This window comes from Nuphar pumila, chromosome 10 (genome assembly GCF_984573655.1).
Source record: "Nuphar pumila chromosome 10, dmNupPumi1.hap1.1, whole genome shotgun sequence".
Taxonomy (NCBI): domain Eukaryota; kingdom Viridiplantae; phylum Streptophyta; class Magnoliopsida; order Nymphaeales; family Nymphaeaceae; genus Nuphar; species Nuphar pumila.
The window spans coordinates 10,547,232-10,573,941 of NC_143258.1; the positions used below are offsets into that span (position 1 = coordinate 10,547,232).

Consider the following 26,710-nt stretch of genomic DNA (forward strand, 5'->3'; position numbering starts at 1 on the left):
ATTTTAATGGATCCCAAAACTCATATGTTCGATGAGAAGTCTGAATATGTGGATAGTGCCAGTTTTAGATCCTTGGTAGTTTCTAGACCTGACATTTCATTAGCCATGAGTAAAATCAGTCAATTCATGGATAAACCTACCAAAGTTCACTGGGATGCAGCTATGATGGTTCTCAGGTACTTAAAGTCATCTCCCGGTAAAGGACTGTTGTTTAAACAAAATTTCTCCTTGGACGTTGTTGCTTACACTGATGCAGATTATGTGGGGTCTATTGAAGATAGAAAGTCAACAACTGGATTTTGTGTTTTTGTGGGAGGAAATCTCATTACCTGGAAGAGTAAGAAACAAACTGTTGTAGTCAGGTCGAGTGCTGAATCGGAATACCGAGCTATGGCTTAGACCGCAACTGAGATTATGTGGGTAAAATCAATTTTGACCGACCTTCAGGTGAAAGTATCCCTACCTATGTTGATGGTGTGTGACAATAGGGCTGCTACATATATTGCCAACAACCCAGTTTTTCATGAAAGGACTAAACATATTGAAGTTGAGTACGTACGTGACTTGGTTCAGGCTAGTTATATTTGCACAGATCATATATCTTCCGAAGATCAAGTAGCTGATGTCTTCACCAAGGCTTTAGCGAGACCTAGTTTCTCTCATTGTTGTGACAAGCTGAGCATGATTGATAGCTATGCTCCAGCTTGAGGGGGGGGGTGTTGAGATGTGTTTATAAGGGTCTTTTGGTGTTTTCGTATTATTGTGTATTTTGTGTGGGTCTTTTTATAATTTGGTGCTCACGGTTAATCTCTATTTAAAAAGAGATTAACCCTAATATGAATAAGATCTTTTGTTTTAGCGTCTCTATGGGAGTCGACGTCAACAACTGGTACATGTATTCAGCATAATACATGCCTACACTTGTCCAGAAAATCGCTACTGTATATACACAATGAAATACAGATTTTTATGAAAGAAAATTTCTGAACGGACTTTCGCGGTGATTCAGTACAGATTTAGAACTCCTATCAACGTGAACTCAAGCCAAGAGACAGATCAAATTCTAAAACAAAACATAGATCAAGGTGTGTATGTGTGTGTGTGTGTGTGTGTGTGTGTGTATATATATATATATATAGAGAGAGAGAGAGAGAGAGAGAGAGAGAGAGAGAGAGAAAGAGAGATGTCCAAGAAACATGCAGTTCATATACATACTCTTTCTAGGCTAGCTGAAATAAAAAATCCCATTGAGGTGGGTTTGATTTTCACCATAAGCCTCCTTAGACCCATGTGATTCGACTCTTGCTAGCATCCTATCTACCAGAAAAAGAGAAGAACCCAGACCTTTGCTGCAGATCTGCGAAAACGTAGAGGAAGGAGGAGACTTTGGAGAGGGTCTTCTCTCTCTCTCAAAATCGGTATTGAGAGAGAGGGCTGATATGGTTTATATAATATAATAGGGACTCCCATAGAGGGGGACGTCCCTTACGTTTTTTTAAATAGAAGTCTTTCTAGATAAGGACTCGTGTGTATATATATATATATATATATATATATATATATATTTTTTTTTAAATGAAAATTAATTTACCTTTTCGTACATGGATTTATGGATCTTGGCAACAAGTCCAAGATCCATATTACAATGGATCATAGATCTTGGCAACAAGTCCAAGATCTATATCATAAATGGATCATAGATCTTGGCAACGGGTTCAAGATCCACTTTAACGTCATCCACTATATATATTATATATTATATTGATTTAAATAGTAAAAATATATTTATTTAATAAAAATTACATTTATTAAATTTTCAAAATTAGGCAAAATTTGCGAGATATTACACGCTGATAACGAAGACGGTAATTTTGATGGAACTCGAAGTGAGTAGCTCGCTTTTGAAGGTGTATGCAAGTCTGGGCAATGCGAACGACTGCTTCAAAGTGTTCTTTGAGATGTCAACTAGGGACATTGTTTCATGGGCCGGAATTATCATATGCATCGTTCAGCTACTTTGGATTAAAAGAAAGATACCAAAAGTTTACACCACTATGCACAGATTACCTCTGCTTATCCTCATTCTTATCCGTCTGCCAATTGTTCCCTAAAATTTGCCAGGGTATCTGTTCTACTTCTACCCCTGGGAAGCCATGACAAAAGTCTATCAAAGAAGAGTGCTAGAAACTTTTCATTTATAATTCTATATTTTGAAGACAAGAGAGAAAACAATTGAGTATATTAACATTTCAAAAATCTGTATTTGTTAACGAGGCAAAACCAGATGTGTTTTTGTGTTCTAGTATTTCAAGTGTCAGCTGCCTTTGATATTCCTTTTCTCCATGCAATGTTTTTCTAACTTGCATGCTTTACATGAAGGAAAAATATGAGGAAGCAATGGCTTCCCTTACACAAATGGAGAAAAGGGTGGTTATGGCAGAGAGCATGTTAGAGGCTACCTTACAATATGAATCTGGTCAGGTTAAAGCAGCGCAGCCATCAACTCCATCTCCAAGGTATCTGTCCTCTATCTTATAAATACAGTCAACCAAATGATGTTGATGGTGAGATATGTGTTCCCCTTTTTGTTTCTATTCCATTTTATCTTATATATATTTCATTTGTTGACTTCGTCTCAGCAAATTTGAGTTCACTTGGTTACCTTTAGCATGCTTAGAATAATGGAACTGTTGAATTCACATCATATAATTTTTTTCACATCTGTGAGCACATTGGCATGCATATGCTTAAAATTAAGTGTCATGTGTAGCTAATGTATCTTTTCTAATGCATTTTTGGCCAAACATTGAATTAAAAGCATTTGAAGCATCTCATGTGTACTGATTGCATATTGCGACTGTTTAGAGCCCCTCTTTTAGTTACTCCACCTTGAGTATATGCTTTTGCAGAGCTGCACAGCATCAAGAATCTACCCAGGAACTGCCCACAAGAAAGCCTGGTTTGCTCTCTAGGCCTTTTGGACTTGGTTGGCGTGACAAGAGTAAGGTCTGAATCATTTTTCTTGTTGAGATAACATTGTTGCATCCATTTTTTTTTTTATAAAACAATAAAATTGCTTTTTTCGCAAAATATTTGAGAAAGAGCATAGTGTCTGGATTCTGTTTGAGTGATTGAAAAATCACATGCTTATGTAACAGTTATATGATGTCACATAAGAAAGGATACAATGAAAGATTTCTCAGTTTTATAGTGGATGCTACATTTTTCAGTGGCTCCAAATAATTCTAGTGCCTATTTATTAAGTGTTCTAGGCTGCATAGTTTGTATCTCATTTACTTTTTTATCTGCTAACCACGTGGTTTAGTTTGTACATGCTGAATGATTTCAGGGTAGAGAACACCGAAAGTTTAACTGCATTTTGGTTGTGTACTGCATGAATCAAAGTATCTTGAATGATAGCTTCAAGCATAAAAAATGGTCAGAAGATAATCACGTAGAGGACATTGTCTTGGTTCAAACAATAAAGATTCATTCACAAAACCAGATAAGTTCTTCATACCTTTCACAATCAACCAGAACTTCAACTGTTTAAAACCTTAAAAGTCTCATTTACTAATCTATCCTGTCCTGACCTCCTATGTTTACTCCATAGGTCAGTTTACAAATCCTATCCATCAATAAGTTCCCTGGGAAAATCATTGATTCTCATATTCTTCACAATGCACCTTCAAGGGTGGAGGTCTCACAATCACTATATTTGACTGGTACATCTTTGTTTGCCATCTTATTTGTAGTCTTCAGCTTGTAACCTGTAAGACACTGATTTATGCTGATGTCTTAGGTTTACTTTAGTTGTATCGTAGGTCTCTTTCTTTCCATTTTATCCCAGGTGTTCAACTCTTAATAGACAAAAGCCAAGCCTTGTGCAATTTAAATTTGGGGATTGATAGGAAAACATCAATAGATCACTATGTAACCTGCATTAGATGTGGTATTTATATGCGAAAAATGACCGTACTGTACAACAAAAATGATGTTTTTTTTTTTCGAAAAACCCTATAAGTTTTGAAAATCCGCCCATCCAAAACCACAACTTTTCGGCTGTAAAAGGACCTTTTCACACTTCACACATGCAAATTTCCTCCAGATATGTGAACCTCCCTCTCAAATATTCAAATATGTGAATTTTTTCTTTTATTTGCGATTTTTGAGAATATGCGGATGTCCTCCCAAATATGTGAAATGTCGTACTGTGTTTTGCGATTTTCCCCTCAAATCTGTGCTTTTGAAGTGGCACTAAAGGCTCTAGCGACGCTTTTGAAGTGTCATCCCATCACCCTTTTGATGCATCACTAAAGGCTTTAGTGGCTCTTTTGAAGTGTTGCTAAATGCCCATCGCGCTTTTGAAGTATCACTAAAGACTTTAATGGTGCTTTTGAAGTGTCATTTTTTTTAACCAGATCCTTTTACTAAAAATCGCATAAGGGGCACAGGCAAGAGGATGTTCACAAATGTGTGAGAACATTTGTGTGCGAAGGTCAGGACATTTACAAATGTGAAAGCATGCAGGAAGGCATTCACAAATGTGTGGGAGGAAATTGGCATATTTGGATATTTGAGAGGGAAGTTCGCATATCAGAGGAAATTCACATGTGCAAAGAGTGAAAAGGTCTTTTTACAGTTGAAAAGTTGCGGTTTTGGACACGGGTGAATTTTAAGAAATTGTAGGTTTTTCGGGAAACATGTCATTTTTGTTGTACAGTAAGGTCATTTTATTTTATGTCCCATAAACTAGATATGGCCAACCGGGTTTTCCATGTTTTGAGTTAATTTGGAACATTGATTGCATATGTTAACTGTTTCTTTGACATCTAAACTGCAAAGTACATTGGATAAGCAGACTAGACATTGCGGGTTGTTGAGGAAACATGCTCCCTGTCCTTCACAGTTTTTGTGAAATGAGTAATCTGAATGCTATGCGTCTTTGGTTTTTAGCAGTTCTTGATAAGGTCCTCATTGCTCTTTCACCCTACAGGCTTTTCACTAATAAGAAATTGCATGCCATTCCTGATTCCTTCACCAAGAGTTTCTCTTGGTACATTGTTACGGCAAAAAATTGATGTAGTTGAATTTGTCCAGGTGAAAGCAAGCAATAATGATGAGGCCAGTGATGAGAAGCCCATGGTAGAGGATGGACCGAAGACACCTGTGCAGAAAGATATTAATGGAAATTAAGTAATAGAGAGTCGTGTCAGTACATGATGCAGAATCGCATGACTGAGCAAGCTAAGTTGATAGAGAGGTGCTTCTTCACCAAAGGCTGTTATTTCGTCTTCCTACACCTATCCTGCTCGATTGATAAAACGGGATCTGGATGCTGTTTTCTCTTCCACATCCATGCAGGGCTCTCTCTCTCTCTCTCTCTCTCTGAGGTGCTGTCACCGATTTGCATACAAGTTCCCAAATTTTGGTTCTCATAAGTTGAGGCATCCATAATTAGAGACATTGTAATCGTAGCTTTGTGTTATTACATGTGGCGCTCTACCTGGAAAATGAACTTATCCTTTTCTATGAATGAACAGTTCTTTGCTCTCTCTCCCTCTCTCATCTGCGTGTGCACGCATAAACATACATTGTTCACCAATCTTGTCAGCATATTTTTGCCAAATATTAAACCATAGTTGCCAGGGTGTGGGTACTGTGGTACGAATAGGTGACCCCTTAAAAAGTTTCATGTACATTGTTATTTGCAACACGCATTGTTGTAACATTGGTACTAGTTTCTAAACGGGTAATTTGACCTGATTTTTTTAAAAACTCTGTTTTTTAATATTCTCCTGATGTCTAAAATTGCAAATATTTGACATTATTAGGATTATTTTATCCTTTATAATTGTGAATTTAGGTATTTTTGCGATAAAATATGTTCAACATTCACTTAAATCCAGAATGACAGGTTTTTTTATGTGAATTTAGACCTCACGAATTTGCATAAATTTATTTGTGAAATCTTGGTGAAATTGAAACCATTAAAATCACAAATATCATATTCTTTTGTATATAATAAAATATTTGATATAAAATTATTTGTGAAATATTTCTTGCAAATAACATACTTTTGTGCATATATCCTGAAATGACATAAATTTGTATCTGAAACTCAACTTAAAGGAAACCAACAAAATCAGTTTGCAAACATTGCTACTTGCATGTTTGCAAACTTTTTATTATGTGTTTTTTCTTAATGGTTACTATTTTGTCTAATCATATATATATTTGTTTTTGTTTTAGGATTCTTGTGTGTATGCAAAGAAATTTTATGTAGAACTCTTAACAATTTCTGCATTCTCAGTAGGTCGAAGTATCGTCCTTGTGATAGACTTTCTTATCTATAGGTTTGAAAGATGAGTTTCATACAATATATACTTGATTATTTCCATGTGTATTTTTTAAAATGTTGACTTTCGTTTATGATTTACTATAGCTATAGTTTTTCTTACAAATATATATTGTAGTATATGTTTTATGATTATTTGTTTGTCTTTAGTTAATATTTATTATTCTTGTGTTGGTGTAATGAGGTTAGGGTTTTACTGTGCACAAGCATTAAAAGGGTTAAAGTATATTGGTTGTTGTAGGCGGTCAATGATGACATTTGAAAAGGCTAAAGTACGCTATCGTATGTTTGATTGCATTAATTGAAAATTTATAGTAGTCTTTAAAAATATTACTTTTAAAGAATTTATGGCTTTGACATCTCATAAAATCGGATATGCGACTTTGACCTTTCAGTATAGTTATTTTCTAAACAATTAAGAAATGTGGATAGATGTTGAGGATGATGATGATGTAGAATCGATGTTATTTAGTGATTATGTTTCTTTGAAAGTATTTGAAGTTAATAAATGAGCAGTTAAATAAAGAGTAGTTGATTAATGAAATATTGTAAATCTCGTGGAGAATATGGATCCATTTCAAACACCATCTATCGATCTGAGTCTTTTGTTAATTATCCAATTGTGGCAAACAATGAATGATATTGATGTTGTATATGGTCAATAGATCACTGCAAAGGATATGGAACCAAGTGGGCAAAGAAGTGTGAATGATCTTCATAGTAATGTTTTTTCAGGCATACGATAATGCTAAGTATAAGTTGTAATTTTGATGTAATTTATGGTTGAGATGTAGGTGTGATGATGAATGTGATATTTTGATGGTTAATTATAAATGTTAGAAATTCAAGAATGATGTATGTATCAAAACAAATGAATTCATCAATACAATGAATTTTGATGTAGTTGGTGCAACAGAACAATCAATTAGTGATAGCAGTGTTCATGTTGACAATGTAGAATTAGATGATATCTATGATGATGAGTATACTATGTTGATAAGAGAGGGTGAAAATGATGAAAGTGATGCACCAATGGCACTGGAGAATGTGAACCCTTGATTTTTGTTCAATAAGTTTTCATATAATGAAGCGCAATTGAAAATCATTGAAGCAGAGACATTTGATTTATATGAGTAATTGCGTAATGAAAGGCTTAATGATTGTGAACAATTTTAATGGTTATCAACACACTCAAACGATTGAGAAATTGCTTTGAGTAAAAAGTTTAATGATTTTTAACACTGTCGTGAGTTTTTGAAAGATCAAATGATCAAGAATAACTATAAAGCAAAATTTTTAAAGAACTGCAACAATAGAGTCGTCGTCATATGCACGAGGAAGAACACTCATGACGGTTGATTTCCCCTTAAAGATTCATTATACAATAGTAGGTGGAGCATGTTTCTTTTAAATGAAAATGTATAACAATGAGCATACATGTGGTGGATCACTGGACAACCTTGTAGTGGGGAAAGAATGGATTTCAACTCTTATTCACAAATGCATGCACTATAACTTGAAGATAACTCCAAGAGAAATCATAATTGACATCAGTCACAAGGAAGGTGTGGAGGTTACTTACAAACAAGCATAGCGTGGACAAGAACACATTAAATGTGCATTATATGGTTCATTTAAATAATCCTTCAAAATGCTTCTCGCCTATTTGGTTCATCTGATGAATACTAATTGATAATCGCTAAGTTATATTAAGGTCAATCAAAAAGATCGTTTTAAATACATGTTCTTATCCTTTCTGTCAAGCATCAATGAGTTTTTGAAAATGCGTCCTTCAGTTCTTATGGTAGACGATACATTCTTAAAAGATACACATATATATTGTTGTGAGCTTATAATATTGATTATTATGGTGAGATATTTCTCGTAGCATTTGCAGTTGTTGATAAGGAGTCCAATGATTCATGGACATGATTTTTAAAGCGTTCACAACACGAATTCATATACTTCGACGAGTTTAGAGAGAAAGGAGTATTAACAATTATTTCAAATAGGCATCCAGGTTTGAAGTATGTTGTCCTCCACACATGACCTACATGTTAGGTTGGATTTTTCATGAAGCATTTGATGGATAACTTTTTAAAGAAATCTGGTTCACCACTTAGTGCACTTTGGTGGAGTACAACTCGAGCAGCCATGACACAATAATGTAATTGTTTTCTTAACAAAGTTAATGAACAAAGTACATACATATACAATTATATTGTCACTGATGTGGATCCAAAACATTGAACTAACTGTCACTTTCAAGAAAAATGATATCGTTGCTTAACATCTAATATAGCGGAGAGTTTTAATTCATGGATTCTTGCTATACGTGACAAACTCCTAATTTCACTTGTTGAAAAACTTCGGCTCATGCTGATGAAACTTTTTAAGAAAGAAAGATTGTAGGACAACATATAAAAAACGTTATGGTGCCGAAGGACAAAAAAAACTAGACAAATTGAAGAAAAATGCACAACAAATACGTTTGCAAGTAGCACATTGCCTCCGACAATATTATGAAGCCTGAAACCGATCTCTCAGTTATAATGTTGATCTTTAGAGGTGCTTGCGCTCTTGTGAAGAGAGGCATGTTAGGGGGTTTCCTTGCGAACATGTGATCACATGCATTTTATATGAGGGTAACCTATGCGAGGATTAATGTGACAAGTGGTTCAAAGTTAAATCATATCGTGTTGCATATAATCAATATCCATTCTTCTCGATGGCAAATAATGTTTCACACATCGCTGCACCTACTGTTATAGATGTTTATCCATCAAAAGTGGTTTACAAAGCAAGGCCACCTAAGGTTATTAGACGAAGAACATAATATAGGGATGTTGTGCCATACAAGTGTTGTGTATGTAGTGAAGTTGGCCATAATAGGCAACACTACAACTAACAATATGTATATATATATCTAGTGTTTAATGAATTACTTATTTGTGTGCATATTCAATATTTTTTAATTAATTGCTTCTTTATGTGTATATCCAGTGTTTTTTAAATTAATTGCTTCTTTATGTGCATATCTAGGTAGTTCGAGATGTATGGCCATACACGTTCTTACAAAAGAAAAGAATTCAAAGAGCCCCAAGTTTCGAAGAACAATAAACAAACGATCGTACATGAGATATAAGTAATATCCTGAACCATGTGTATATATTTGATATTAATCTCATATAATTTATTTTGTTGTTAAGAACAAGTTAATGAGAAAAAAAAACTATGGAAAAGGATATTTTAGAGCTGAAAGAATATGAGTTTGGCAAAAAAACTCTCTAGGCAAGTGATATAAGTGTTAGTTTTGCACGTTTATTTATTTATTTTTTTTGTTACATTTGTATATAATTTTGTCTGTTATTTTGTTACCACATTGGATTTACTATGTAGGATCTAGCAAGATTAGTAGAAAGACTTCAAGTGGCTCACAATGATGACAGGAAAAGTGTCAGTTTGCCGAAGACCCTTTAACTTGTGTTTCTTTGTGAGTTATAAAACTGTTGTTTATATTATTTTACTATCGATTAATAAAAACCAACTGGTAAACTTTGTTTGTTTACAATAAATGATCGTAACTAAAGGGTAGAGAGGTGTGGCAACTGAATGCTTGGAGAGCAATCACTTGCCATATCATTTTCTTGATGCTGATACAATATATTTTTACACGACTTTGCATATTTACAAATAAATTTTCAGGTGCACAATGACATTATGCTACATTTATATTACAACTCTTAATTCCTTTCAACTGGGGCAAAGAGCACTGGGTTTTTTGAAAAATGAAGATAAAGGAAAAAGACTTTACGTTGTACAATTTCATGTTGAACACATATTTAGTAGATAAAAACTTCAAACAAATAGTATAATAACATAATTTACTCTTTTTATGTATATTTGTTATATCCTTTTTTGTGTATGTTTGTTTTCTCCTTTTAGTACATATGTGTTGCAGGTTCATTTTTTTAGCATAATTTGAGTTTGACTATTACAAAGATTGTACGATACAAAGGATGAAGGGTATTCCTCAGTAAGAGAATGAGTAATTAATTTGTATTTGCTTGTTAACTCATTTCATAAATATACATATTTTTCACTTGGTATTTTTTTCTTGGCAAAAACTGGAGTTTAAAATTTACACAAGTATGTGTTTATATGTCAGTTGTTCACAAGTTTGAGATGTTCACTGTAGTTAGTTGTTTGCTAATAAAGAATTATTTTGAGTAAGATATCACAGATATAAGAAATCGTATGATCAGGTTCTACAAGCACATGAAGGAAAGAGCTTTCAAGGTTGCGAAAGACAATAAAAAACAAAAACATTGGTTAGAGAGGTGCCAAAAAAGTCTGTCCAGCTAGTTGTGGATAATTAATTATGCACCTTTGTAATAGATCAAGTTAAACTTACATTTAATTGGATGGATCAAGTTAAACTTTGTAATTGAATAGATCATGTTAAACTTTGATTATAACTTTGTAATAAAGCCTATGTGTTGAATATAACTTTACAATTGTTAAACTTAAAGTTATCTGATTTCGTGCAAACCAACTGTATTTAGTTATATGTTAATCATATTGACTTGTTTATACATGGAGAAACAATTTTGCAAATCTGTCTGATTTTTGCTGATCAGTAGGATTTTTGCAAATATGCATCACGACATTTTGGAACATATATGCGAATAAGTATGATATACGCAAATGAGTTGAAAATAATTAACGAAATTAGTAGTCAGAAGGAAAGTAGGTTGTAGGCCACTAGTTGGGGAGAGAAAAGAAAAAAAGAATCCCTATATTGTAAGAAAATAAGTAGGTTAAAAACTATAACAGGTTTATATATGATTCAAGAAATTTATAAAAAATAAAAAATATTATATATTTATTGAAGTTTCACAAATATTTAGGTACAATATTTGTGATATCTACAGATTCACAAATAACTTCATGCGAGAGTGTGTAATATGTGTGGAAGCATAAGCTATTTGGGAAATTAGTGGTAAGTGTTTCACATTTAAATTCATGCAATTTTAAGATATATGCAAAAAGTATGTTATTTGGAAAAGATGTTTCATAAATATTTTGAAGCATTTTTTTTTATTATATACAAAAGAGTATGATATTTACGATTTTTTTGGTGTCAATTTCACCAAAATTTCACAAATAAATTTATGCGAGTTTGTGAGGTCTAAATTCACATTAAGTAACCTACGATTGTGGATTTAAGTGGGTGTTGGACATATTTGATGGGCGATACAATTTTATTGCAAAAATGCCTAAATTCGCATTTGCAAAGGGTAAGTGTCCTAAATCCTAGCGATGTCAAATATTTACGATTTTGGACATTGGAAGAATATAAAAAATGATAAGATTTATAAGGAATCACGTTAAATTACTCGTACAGTATGATCATTTTCCGTTTCTAATATACATTGATACAGGTATTAAAAGAATTGGTATGAGTTCCTCAAAAGCTAAAACAAAGTATATATTTTTATAAAAATACCTATAAATTAAAATGATTAAACATAATGTGTAAATCGATCATTACTATATATTAAATTTTTATAAATTATAATATTTATTACTCTTAATAAAAACAGTGCTCTTATAAAATGAAATTGTTGCTTGTATGCAAAAATGCTAATAGAAAAGAACTTGATACTCATTTATAGCATAATAAAAACATGTTTTTATATAAGATAATGTGTTTTTCAAGTAATTTTTTTTATATTTACATAGAGAAACCACCCCCAAGATCATATATCTAACTCCTGTTGTACTTATCATCATTGTCTTGACAACATAAAATTTCATGGGCTTACCCCTTGCCCCTAGAGAGTCGTCACAGTTTGAACCATGTTTTTCAAGTAATTGAAATGAGTTTCTTAAACATTTGATACTTTGGCTTACAGTATCAGAAACGAGTTTCATATCGGTATTTGCTATTGGTATGCTTGATATGTGATACACTAGGGTACCATTGCAACTATGTTTTAAACCAAAGTTTACTAGTGAGAATGGTTTCCATGTGATGGGCATGCGCCTTTACATAGCCCATGTGTGACAAATGAACCACGTTGCAAACGCTTGTTTTAGGAGGGATGGTGGCTCACCACGTCTTGTTCATCTGGCTGGGGCCCTGATGTTTATATACCTAACAATCTATAAATTGTGGTAGTAAACACTAGTGCGGGGTTGGCATAGTGGGTTGGGGCCTTGGCTGCTAAAAAAGCAGTTTGAATTTCATGGGTGTTGCCCATCTGCGCAAGCCAATGTGTAGCATAAACCCTGAGGGCAGGGGCCTTAGCATCGCAGTTTTGTGATGCCAGAATGATTACCATAGGTATGGCAGGCTGAGCCAGCATGACAAGGGCTTTGTGCTGGGTGCGGTCTCTTCGGGGTATAAATTAAAAAAAAATTAACATGATTTTATAAAAACCGTTGGTTTCCCTGTCGTAAGGAAAAAAAAAAGAATGTTGATGCTTCTCTTAAGCATTTAAGTTGTAACAATCCAACGTGCAGAGGAGGGTGTTGTGTATTCTCCCCCAAAGACGCACTGTTTGCTACAGTGCATATTCGGGGGTTTGAATGAGCGCCACATATATAAGCACGCAGGGCTCATATTCTCATGTGTGTCGACATCACTTAGCATCAAGTCCGGTGTTGTGACGACCCCAACTCATACCCCTTGAAAATGAGGAAATATTTTATTTTTTCAGAGCGAAAAATTTCCCAGAAACCAAGGGTCCTCACAATTCTAATTCCAACTGGATAACCCAACACCACAAAAGAACTTACAATCGTCATCAATAAAAACCAAAGCAAAACTCTTTATTTAGAAATAAAGAATTAATTTCAGAGACAATGTTTATTGAATAGGAAGTAGCCAAAGAACTGATTGAAACAAAAGAACTAGAAAGTAAAAATAGATTTGAAAGACAAAACGAAAGAGCCACTCTTTCCACAAGTGAAACCGTCAAAGACCAAGCATGATCCTCGTGCCTCCCAGTAGTTATCGACTTCACTGATCACCTGTTCCTGTGAAAAACCATTAAAGTAAGGTGTCAGAACCGAAATTCTGAGCACGACTACTTCTAAAGAAACCAGGTGAGACAAAGAACATGAATACGATTTCATGTAATAATTCGAGTGAGTGCAGATATAACAATTTGCAGTGCTTAACAAATCACACATGCAACAGGTTTCATATACTCACTAGGAAGGAACAGTAAAACAATAGCATATACCATGAACTAAGTAACCAAATCTTTCAACATACATTTATAAAGTAAATAACATACACCCACCATCATATCATGATTTAGAGAATAATTCAAATATGCATGATTTAGTGCATAACAAGAAAATACATGATTTCTTTTCAATGCTTGAGTCATTTTATTATCTTACATTTAAGTTTACTTTTTCCTTTCCATATGCATGCCTTATTAAATGCATACAACTTTAAGTTCCTCTTTTTAATTTCATTGCCCGTAGATACACCAAACGGGTATAATTCCTGAGGTTAAGTTAGGTTCCCAGGATAGCTTAGCACACAATTTGTATTTTATTTCTGGGTTCCAACTTAACCCTCGACCGAATTACCTTCGGAACATTAGACCTCTACATCTAATATCGGGGATATAAGGGATACTCCACGCCCACAAGTGCCACTTCTTTGGTATCAAAACAATCACAGTTGTGACATACACACAACCCCCAGGTAAAGTGACGGACTCTCCCTAAAACCATGGTCAAGAGAAGGAACCTCAATATCGGGTTCATGGGATAAAATTTCAGCATACAGAGTTTTTGTATCCTCACAGTCTCCCCAAGACCGGATCTCTAAGATCTCCATTATCTAGATGGAAGACCTCAGAACATATATTACATTGTTCTTATCTCTTATATTTTTATTAAAGTCAATTCTTTAAGCTTGCAACACCATATGCAAAAGTAAAGTGAATACCCGCATCCTCCCTTGCGGGACTGCAGCCCGTGAGGACAACTAGAACAATGTAGTAGTGTGTCATACCAACTTGTGTGGTTTAAGTGCTGCAATCAAAACATATATGAAAAGGAATCAACTCATGACTCTTCATGCCGATGATGGTCCATTTAGGCCATCGATGCATCACACAACCAAACTAAAGTAGTGTTTCATTCATAACACTAGGCCAAATTCATGTGCACTTATGCAAAATAAACCCAATCATAAGCATGTCATTTCTCAATCATATGCATCCTTATTATGTGTGTTACCTATATCACATACGTGTATTCACCAATGCATATTTCCTTTGAGTGTGTTAGTGTACACATAAATTACATATACTCATCAAGCATACATGCTCACTAAAATATCAATAACCGGGCCATGATCACATTCATAATTACACAAGCAGTAGAATGAAATGCTAATATAACATTTTACATATTCACCTGACAGAAGTGTAAGTTTCTGCAAATGCTAGGGAAGGTGGTCGGGCTTATCAATCCCGGACCCGCCATCCTCCTAGCTAAATAGTCAATTCAGTCCAGTCGACTGAGCCTGTCAACCATCCCAGCTGACTGGATCAGCTGGAGTTGGTCGTCCAGCAAATCCACTGATTATGCTGAAACTGCATAAGCTTTCATAAAAAAAAAATTGGTTCGCATACTGCTAAGGATCTATACCAAAAAGGAAAACATGTGGGAGACACATAATAACCAACTCATGAGCAAATTTTTATTCAGAGTTCACGATTTCAGGTAGCATTCATATGAGGCTTACACATAATTCATATAATACATTTGTTTAACATAACCAATTATATATATATATATATATACTATAGGAACAAAACTGAATAAATTTCACACCTAAACACATCTATCAACCTATCATGAATGAACATTACTATCATTATGAACAACACTGGCCATGACGAACATAGGTAGCTTAATGTGCGTGTACCAACATGCATTCGGGCTGCTATTATGCCTGTTACAACATCAGCACAACCCACACACGCACAGTCTTATAACAAAATTTCATCTTTGTTCAGTACTGAAAGTGGGTACCTAACAAGTCCTTTCCCAGTCATTTTTTTTCTTTTCTGTTGTGGGATATTCATATTTTCATGTTTCTTTAATCTGGAAGATAAGTCGATTTTCCTTTAAAGCAGTTACACAGGTTTAATCTCAACCTTAGTGTCACTTCTGATCGTGTAAAAACAGTCTTGTTATGGCCATAGATGTTGATCCATCTGAATCAGGCTTTACTCAGCGTGAAACCTCATTCATATAGAGCACTGACTATAGACTATCAGCCCAACGTGATCTTAGGCCAAGAAAACAAAAAGAAGTACGCAGATAGATATACTCAGCATAACTCTTAAATTGAACACGATGCCCAAATTTTATGCAGCAAATTAATCTAAGCAGAACTGAGATCTCAACCAAAAAGAAATGTAATTAGTCCCTTTGGTGGATTCAGCATACACAACATTTTTTTTTTAAGGAACAAGAAAAGTAGATGCATAAGTAAGCAATCGGGCCATGGGGGACCGATCCATGGTCCCCCCCCCCCCCACATGATGAAGAAAAACGACCATCCAGAGGGTTCCCATGGACTCTCATCTCAAAAGATTACACGAGATCGAAACCACATTCGATCCCTCGCTTGGATTCAAGAGAAGCACCATACCTCTTTCGACGATTTTTTCAGTGATCGGAGATAACCGTTACGAGAGAAGGGTCGGCTGAGGGCAATCTCCCCACTGTCGAACTCATGTTGAGGAGAAACAACGAGAAGGAGGAAGAAAAAGGGGGCTTCACTCATCGAGAGTGGAGCAGATGCCCAGGTGGGTGGTCGTCGACGATGATGGCTCTGGATTAATCGGTGTCGTTGGCTGTTGCAAGGCAGGGAACGCACGAGAGAGGGAGAAGAAGAGGGCCGAGTGAAGAGGGCGAGACCTTCTCCACTCCCCCTTTATCGCACCGAACCCCCTCCCCTCTTTTTGAGAAATACGGGGTTGGTTACGCCTTCTGTAACCGCTCCCCTCCTCCCTTTCGTTAATTGCAAGAATTGTGCCCTAGGCACGATTCTTGCTTTCTTTGCTTTATAAGGCACAACCTGGGTCTGGGTCCGAACTCTGTGACTCAGGATCCAAATCCCAATTTGGATCCAGGCTGGTTATAAGAGTGGATCCAGGTTGGTTCTCTAGTACTGGTCCATAAGGAACGTGAACCCGAGTCCGGTTATGAATGTGGATCCGTCTAAAACTATTTATTGCTTTATTTATTTTATCATGATTTTATATATATTAAAATATATATATGGGTATATGGATCCGGAAGGCGGATCCCAAACCCATCTACGCACTATCTTAATTAGTTATCACATGAATAATTTAATTAATTAAAATTATTGCACTTATATATACATATAAGTTTATACGAGATAAATACACGTAATGATCCCTTTATGGGTCCCAGATCCGAGACTTGGATCCCAGACCCAAATCACAATACTATAAAATTTGTATTCTAATATATCTCAATAAAGCCTAAAAATTTGTGGTTATTACATCTCTACCCCCTTAAAAGAGTTTCATCTGCGAAATTAAAACGTACCAAATAATTGTTGGTAATACCAAAATTAAATATCACACGAGCCTAATGATTGACAACTAAGAAGATACCTTAGACCAAACCAGTCTGATCGTCCTGTGTGGTTGTTGTAACGACATAAACCCTTCTGTTAGTCCTTCACTGACCATGTTGCAACTGAGGAATCTATTGCGGCTGCTAAGGTGACGGTTGTCCCCTCTGAGCCGCTGGCTTGTTCGGACAGAAAAGGGCAATGTGCTCTGGTTGCCGGCACTGATAACAGACCTCCTTGAATAATGGGAAAAAACCTAGTGGATGGTTCTTGCTACACTTGCGACATGTTGGCGAGGCCTTTCCCTGTTGTTTCTACTCATGGGTGTGTTGCTTCTTGCCACCCTACGTCTTTTCGCCTGCAGGTGGGTCCTTCCTCTTTCTGCCCGAAGCATCCCCTCCATTGATGCCTCCCTTTTGCGATACATTTCTAGACCTCTCCCAGTCCTTGGTCAGAATGGTAGCCGACTCGATCGCATCGGCCAAAGTAGTAGGTCGACTCATCAGGACGCGAGTCCGCAACCCATCATTCAATCCGTGCACATACTTCGCCGCCCTAGCCTTCTCGCTCTTGAAGAGGTTCGGGCAGTACCTCTCGAGACTCTGAAATCTAGTAGTGTAGTCCACCAGACTTATGGTCCCTTGAGTCAAATCGAGGAACTCTCGTTGCATCTGTTCCTCGACATAAGAGGGAAAGTGTGCATCCAAAAATTCCCCTCTGAACGCCTTCCAGGGAATCTTGTCCCAATCGGCGAACTTCACCCTTCGCAGGGTGTCCCACCACTTCTTGGCATCGCCTTTCAGACGGTACGTGCCAAAAGGTGTTTTTCTGTCCTCAAGGATAGGTAGGACGTCGAACGCTCACTCCATTTCCTCAACCCAGCTCTCGGTAGCCTCTGGGTCTGCTTTTCCTGAAAAAGTTGGCGGATCCAACTTTATGAACCTTTTGAAGGAAACACCACCCATATTGGAACCAATGTCGACTGGAGGGTCACGCATGGTTGTTTGTGCTGCCTGAGCCGCCTGAGCAACTTATGCCGCCTGCATGACCTGTGTAGCCAGCAAAGTCTGAGTCATTTGTGTTTCCTGTGCCGTCATGTTCTCGATTAAGGTATGGATGACTTCCATCATAAAGTCCTTCTACTCTTGCCAGTTCGCGGGAGCAGCAATAGAGGACGAAGCACCTCTGCGTGAGTACGACATCTACAACACATATACTTTCTACAAATTAGACTCTTACTTATCCTACCCCCTTAGGGTTGAGCACGAACAATAATCGTTCAAACAATTATACTAAGACTTTTAATTTCACATCAATAAAAATTGAACTATAATTGCAATCAATCATACAAAGTTTATATACTTTAAATAAAAGTATTAAATAGCCTTATCAGTGAAGAAGACGACTCTAGAGGATGAGTCACACTTGTTGACGCTTCAAGACAGGGCTCACATACCAAAAATAGAAATTTTAATACTCAAAGATGATAAAATTACAAGTCCTTGTGGTGGCTCTAATACCAAACCTGTAACGACACCAACTCATACCCCTTGAAAATGCGGAAATATTTTTTTTCAGAGCGAAAAACTTCCTAGAAACCAGAGGTCCTCAAAGTTCCAATTTCAATTGGATAGCCCAACATCACAAAAGAACTTACAATCGTCATCAATAAGAACCAAAGCAAAACTCTTTATTTAGAAATCAAGAATCAATTTTAGAGACAATGTTTATTGAATAAGAAGTAGCCAAAGAACTGACTGAAACAAAAGAGCTGGAAAGCAAAAATAGATCTGAAAGACACAATGAAAAAGACACTCTATCAACAAGTGAAACTGTCAAAGACCAAGTGTGATCCTCGTGCCTTCTAGTAGTTGTCGACTTTATTGATCACCTGTTTTTGTGAAAAACCAATAAAGTAAGGTGTCAGAACCGAAATTCTGAGCACGACTACTTCCAAAGAAACCAGGTGAGACAAAGAACATGGATAAGATTTCATGTAATAATTTGAGTGAGTGTAGATATAACAATTTGCAGTGTTTAACAAATCACACATGCAACAGGTTTCGTATACTCACCAGGAAGGAACAATAAAACAATAACATATACTATGAACTAAGTAACCAAATCTTTCAGCATACATTTATAAAGTAAATAACATACACCCACCATTATATCATGATTTAGAGAATAATTCAAATATGCATGATCTAGTGCATAACAGGAAAATGCATGATTTCTTTTCAATGCATGAGTCCTTTTATGATTTTCATATGCACACCCTATTAAATGCATATAACTTTAAGTTCCTCTTTTTAATTACATTGCCCATGGATACACCAAACGAGTACAATTCCCGAGGTTAAGTTAGGTTCCTAGGGTAGCTTAGCACACAATTTGTATTTTATTACTGGGTTCCAACTTAGCCTTCGACTAAATTACCTTCGGAACATTAGACCTCCACATCCAATATCAAGGATACAAGGGATAACCCACGCCCACAAGTGTCACTTCCTTGGTACCAAAACAATCACAGTTGTGACAAATACACTACCCCCAGGTAAAGCGACAGACTCTCCCTAAAACCATGGCCAGGAGAAGGAACCTCAATATCGAGTTCAGGGGACAAAATTTCAGCACACAGAGTTTTTGTATCCTCATAGTCTTCCCAAGACCGGATCTCTAAGATCTTCATTCTCTAGATGGAAGACCTCAGAACATATATTACATTGTTCTTATCTCTTATATTTTTATTAAAGTCAATTTTTTAAGTTTGCAACACCATATGCAAAAAGTAAAGTGAACACCTGCATCCTCCCTTACGGGACTCTAGCTCGTGAGGACAACTAGCACAGTGTAGTAGTGTGTCATACCAATTTGTGTAGTTTAAATGATGCAATCAAAACATATATGAAAAAGAATCAACCCACGACTCTCTAGGCCGATGATGGTCCATTTAGGCCATCAATGCATCACATAACCAAACCAAAGTAGTGTTTTATTCATAATACTAGGCCAAATGCATGTGCAGTCATGCAAAATAAACCCAATCATAAGCATGTCATTTCTCAATCATATGCATCTTTATTATGTGTGTTACCTACATCACATACGTGTATTCACCAATGCATATCTCCTTTGAGTGTGTGAGTGTTCACATAAATTACATATACTCATCAAGCATACATGCTCACAAAAATATCAATAACCGGGCCATGATCAAATTCAAAATTGCACAACCAGTACAATAAAATGCTAATATAACATTTTACATATTCACCCGACAGAAGTGTAAGTTTCTGCAAATGCTAGGGAAGGTGGTCGGGCTTATCAATCTTGGACCCGCCATCCTCCTAGATAAATAGTCAATTAAATCCAGTCGACTGAGCCTATCAACCATCCCAGTCGACTGGATCAGTTGGAGTTGGCCGTCCAACAAATCCACTGATTATGCTAAAACTGCTTAAGCTTTCATAAAAAAAAAACATGGCTCGCATACTGCTAAGGATCTATACCAAAAAGGAAAACATGTGGGAAACACATAAGAACCAACTCATGAGCAAATTTTTATTCAGAGTTCATGATTTCAGGTAGCATTCGTATGAGGCTTACACATAATTCATATAATATATCTGTTTAACAGAATCAATCATATATATATATACTATAGGATCAAAACCGAATAAATTTCACACATAAACGCATCTATCAACCTATCATGAGTGAACAATACTAGCATTATGAACAACACTAACCATGACGAACATAGGTAGCTTAATGTGCGTGTACCAACACTCATTCAGGCTGCTATTATGCCTGTTACAACATCAGCACAACCCACACACACACACAATCTTATAACATAATTTCATCTCTGTTCTGTATTGAAACATCCCAAAGAAAGTGGGTACCTAACAAGTCCTTTTCCAGTCAATTTTTTCTCTTTTTTGTTGTGGGCTATTCAGATTTTCCTGTTTCTTTAATCTCGAAGGAAAGTCGATTTTCTTTTAAAGCAGTTACACAGGTTTAATCTCAACCTTAGTGTCACTTATGATCGTGTAAAAGCAGTCTTGTTATGGCCATAGATGTCGATCCATCCGAATAAGGCTTTACTCAGCATGAAACCTCATTCATATAGAGCACAAACCATAGACTATCAGCCCAACATGATCTCAGTCCAAGAAAACAAAAAGAAGTACGCAGGCAAATATACTCAGCATAACTCTTAAATTGAACACGATGCCCAAATTTTTTGCAGCAAATTAATCTAAGCAGAACTGAGATCTCAACCAAAAAAAAATGAAATCAGTCCCTGTGGTGGATTCAGCATACACACCATTTTTTTCTTTTAAGGAACAAGAAAAGTAGATGCATAAGTAAGCAATCGGGACATGGGGGACCGATCCATGGTTCGTCCCCCCCCCCCCCATGATGAAGAAAAACAACCATCCTTCCCATGGACTCTCATCGCAAAGGATTACACGAGATTGAAACCACATTCGATCCCTCGCCTGGATTCAAGAGAAGCACCATACCTCTTTCGATGATTTTTCCGGTGATCGGAGACAACCGTTTTGAGAGAAGGGTCGGCTGAGGGCAATCTCCTCATTGTCAAACTCAGGTCGAGGGGAAACAACGAGAAGGAGGAAGAAAAAGGGGGCTTCACTCGTCGAGAATGGAGCAAATGCCCAGGTGGGAGGTCGTCGCGGATGATGGCTCTGGATCGACCAACATCGTTGGTTGCTGCAAAGCAGGGAACACACGAGAGAGGCAGAAGAAGAGGGTCGAGTGAAGAGGGCGAGACCCTCTCCACTCCTTCTTTATCGCACCGAACCCCCTCCCCTCTTTCTGAAAAATGCGGGATCAGTTACGCCTTTTGTAACCGCCCCCTTCCTCCCTTTCGTTAATTGCAAGAGTCGTGCCCTAGGCACGATTCTTGTTTTCTTTGCTTTATAAGGCACAACCCGGGTCCGAACTTTGCAACTCGGGATCCAAAAACCAATTTGGATCCAGCCTGGTTATAAGAGTGGATCCGGGTTGGTTCTCTAGTGCTGGGTCCACAAGGAACGTGAACCCGGGTCCGGTTATGAATGTGGATCCGTCTAAAACTATTTACTGCTTTATTTATTTTATTATGATTATATATATATATATATATATTAAAATATATATATGGGTATATGGATCCGAAAGGTGGATCCGGGGCCCATCTATGCACTATCTTAATTAGTTATCACGTGAATAATTTAATTGATTAAAATTATTGTACTTATATATACATATAAGTTTATACGAGAATAAATACACGTAATGATCCCTTTATGGGTACCGGATCCGAGCCTTGGATCCGAGGCCCAAATCATAATACTATAAAAATTGTATTTTAATATATCTCAATAAATGCCTAAAAATTTGAGTGTAGTTGCAAATACTTAAGTACCCTTTCTTGCTATTCTCGCTATGAAATGACAATTTGAGAAAATGACAAAAATGTTCTCTATTCAAAAAAAGGGAAATTATGGTTCGAGAAAAGGACAAAAATGTCCTCCATCCAGAAAGTCGAGGATGATGTTAACTCTTCAAAGTACAAACAACGAAACAAACCTGAAATGCTCTCTCTTTCTTTTTCGTTTGAACTTTTCATCGTCATCTTCTTCTTCTTCCTTCTCCGTGAAACATTGTAAAACCCTCTCTCTCTCTCTCACTAGAGAAGAAATTAAGGGAAGCAAAGAGTCGGCGATCCGATGACGATCGTCGTCCTCTTCCTGTTAGCAGTGGACGGAATGCTTCCCTCATCCAGCGAGCAACCGACTGCGGCGGCCCCTCCGCCGTCTTCGAGGGACACCTACAACAGAATCTTCTTCCAGTACACCTACAACGGAGTCTTTCAAAGTACAATCCATCTACCCCAACGTCGACAATACTTTCAATCAAGGCTATGCCTTCCAGGCCACCCTAACGCTGCTCAACACAGGCGTTCACACCTTCAAGTCCTGGCACCATGCTCTCCGACAGGACCCACCTCCCCTCTAACGTCGGGAATGGCACGTTCATCTCTGGCTTTCCCGTCACGGACCTCAAGACTTCCATCGGGACAACCTGATCACAACGTAGATCGTGCTCAAGGGGGCGAAGTTCGGCATTGCGATTTACGATTTACACATAGTAGCAATTTACGAAAACTGCGTAGCGAAAAAAAATGGCAAATCGCTAAGTCGAGTAGCGATTTACGAAAATCGTGTAGCGAAAAAAAATAGAAAATCGCTAAATCGAGTAGCGATTTACGAAAATCGTGTAGCAAAAAAAATGGCAAATCGCTAAATCGAGTGACGATTTACGAAAATCGCATAGCGAAAAAAAAATAGAAAATCGCTAAATCGAGTAGCGATTTATGAAAATCGCGTAGCAAAATAAAAGCAAAAATTGTTAAATCGAGTAGCGATTTATGAAAATTGCATAGAAAAAAAAAACAGAAAATCGCTAAATCGAGTAGAGATTTACGAAAATTGCATAGCAAAAATAAAAAAAATAGAAAATTGCTAAATTGAGTAGCGATTTACGAAAATCGTGTAGCAAAAAAAACTAAAAAATCGCTAAATCAAGTAGTAATTTACGAAAATCACGTAGCAAAAAAAAACCCGCAAATCGCTATGCGATGTTTGTAAATCACGTAGCGAAAAAAAAAGAAATTTTATCCTTTTCTAGAATTATCGTTTCATGACACCAATGGCGGGAAAGGGTGTAAAGAAAACTGTAAACAAGAAACAACCAAAGAAAACAATAAACAAGAACGATCAAACAAAACACAACGACACAGATTTACGTGGAAAAACCTTTTCTCAAATCTGAGAGGGAGTAAAAGACCATGGCCGCCCAAAGGAAAAACTTTATTGCTCTTTTTCGACAGTTACAAGAGGGAAAGAAAATAAAGAATTTATACAAGCCCAAAAAAAATCTGGACCCCCCTCCTGTAAGGGCAAACACTTTGAATCGGGCTCCACAACTCATCAAGTTGAACCATGCTACAGTCAGTGTACAGGTCAGTCAGTGCTTGACGGAGCAATGTAGGATCGTCTGCTGGATGTGCATAGAGGCAGAAAGAGAAGGGAGAGAGAGAGGGGGTTGATGTTCATGGCCTTCTTCAGGGGGGATTCCTTTTTCGGATAATCCTGCAGGGATTGGGTCTTAAATAACTATCTCCGGGGTACTTAAGTCTTTGCAACCGCTCCTTTTCTAGAATCATCATTTTATGGCACCAATGACGAAAAGGGTACTTAAGTCTTTGCAACCACACCAGACACGCTAACTGATGCTGACAAACATGGGGATACAAGCCACACGTGCTTACATATGTGACGCTCATTGGTACCCCCAACACGCACATAGCATCTTCCGTGTGTGTGGGGTTGGGGGCATATAACCTTCTTCGAACGTACAGAAGAGGATATGAGGCAAGAAGTGAATTTGAAAAATAAAAAATAATAGATAAAAAGAAAAGCATGGGATACCAACTAAAACTCGGTCTTCTCATCTATGGTGACCTCTAAGGAAATTATTCTTAAATATACTTATCTCTGGGGGCCTGTAGGGAAATTATTTTTAAATATACAACGAAAACGTATGGCCATGTCCTCAATTGGAAAAGTCCATTTTATCAGGTATGTAGGCGGGTTGCATTTTTATTTTGAACAATTTACAAAAACACACCTGTATTTTATGTATTTACAAATTGCCTAACTTATTGAAAATTTCATTTAAACACATGGTTAATATAGTTAATCTCAATTGACCACTCAGCTGCAAGAAAGTGTCATCTGCTAGGTGAAATCGCATCTGTACCCTTAAAAACAATAAAAAACACTAGTCAAACTGTTTCCATCTCCTCTCTGTCTTCTATGAGAGGGTTGTGTATGTTCGCCCCCGATGATTCACTGAATCCCACGTCCGTGTTCGGGGGATCGAATGAGCGCCACATATTCATGCACATGGGGCTCGTATTCCCGTGTATGTTGACATAACTTTGCATCGAACTCTGGTGTTGTTGCAAAGACTTAATCACCCTTACTTGCTTTTCTTGCCATGAAATGACGGTTCGAGGAAATGACAAAAATATCCTCCATTCAAAAGTTGTGAAACGACGGGTGGGGAAAAGGACAAAAAAGCAGAAATTTCAGAAAGTTTGATGTTAACCATTTAAAGTGGAGACGTTCGCCTGCGCCATCTGCTGTAACAGTGCTCTCATTATCAACGTTCCAGTGTTACAAAACATTCCAGTGTCTTCTCTTCATTACTGCTGTCGTTAGGCATCATGGAAGAAAGCAATGATTCACAAACATTCCAACCAGTGCCATCAAGGCACAGTGAGTAGCTTTTCATCTCATCATGCTATCGATGAAGAAGGCATGTCGTCTTGTGTGCCATTAAGGCATTGTTTGGTTATTGCAGGTAGATCTTGTTATTACGAAGGTTGGAAACTTATCGATATTTGTAAGACGCTGGGACCTGTTGACAAGAACACTTGTTTGCAGATGCTAGGAAGGGCCTCTACCCCATCAGGTATCCTACAGTCACTCATCATATGCATTGTATCTCAAACCGCTGTATTAGTAACAGACTCTCATTTTTGTGAGATACATTTTTGTTAGTTAATATCAATTTGTTTGCTAGTATGTTCAAGTTCTTCCTTATCGATTTATAATTTATTGTGCGATATATTTATCGACCTTTTAGATAGTATGTTTTTGTATCGTCGAGTTATAAGTTATAAAAACTGAACTGCCGTATCGATTTTCAATATCTGACAAATCGCTATACATATCGTTTTGTAAAATATTATATGTTTTGTAATATGTATTTATAAGATATTTGTACACAGACTTTGAAAACGTTTGGGTGCAGAAACACATCTTGACACGCATGGTGGGGCAATTTTTGCATGCATATCGTTGCTCTCTCAGCGACTTTTATTGAACTCGCTTTAGAGCCTCGTGGATATTATGAGAGCGTTATCGTCAACACACATGTACGACATGTTTATTTTATTGGCATGGTAAGCGACACGTCGATGCTCAGCACAAGCAAACATCAAACCGCACTTGCTTTGATACTTTCATTCATTAAATCGTTGCTTTGACTTGCGTAACCCTAGTGGTATCCGTTCTTATATGCATCCTGATTAAATCGTAGTAAACCTATGCCGCTTGCTAACGGAAATTGATATATTGCTTACAAAACATTCCACTGTCTTCTTTTATTTGTCGTTGTTGTTAGGCATTAAGGAAGAAAGCAATGATGCACAAACATTCCAACCAGTTCCATCAAGGCGGCGTGAGTAGCTTCCCAGCATCATGCTATCGATGAAGAAGGCATGTCGTCTTGTGTGTCATTAAGGCTTTGTTTGGTTATTGCAGGTAGATCTTGTTCTTACGAAGGTTGGAAACTTATCGATATTTGTAAGACGCTGGGACCTGTTGACAGGAATGCTTGTTTGCAGATGCTAGGAAGGGCCTCTACCCCATCAGGTATCCTACATTCACTCATCATATGCATTGTATCTCAAATCGTTGTATTAGTAACAGACTCTCATTTTTGTGAGATAATATCGACTTGTTTGCCATGTTACTGCAAACACAAATTGATATATTGCTTAAAACATTATTGAGCTTATCATCAGGTTGTAATAAAGACGATGTAGCTCAATCAAT

General features: G+C 36.9%; 1 protein-coding gene across 1 annotated transcript in view; it reads left to right on the forward strand.

The window, feature by feature from the left end:
• LOC149823474 (uncharacterized) overlaps positions 1–5,534 on the forward strand; it is a 181,764-nt gene extending 176,230 nt beyond the window's left edge. Inside the window, exons 16-18 of the mRNA XM_090020059.1 lie at positions 2,380–2,516; positions 2,910–3,006; positions 5,101–5,534. Coding sequence (XP_089876185.1) covers positions 2,380–2,516; positions 2,910–3,006; positions 5,101–5,196 — 330 coding nt within the window. The 3' untranslated portion in view covers positions 5,197–5,534. The remainder of the gene's footprint in view (positions 1–2,379; positions 2,517–2,909; positions 3,007–5,100) is intronic.
• The last annotated feature ends 21,176 nt before the right edge of the window (positions 5,535–26,710 follow it).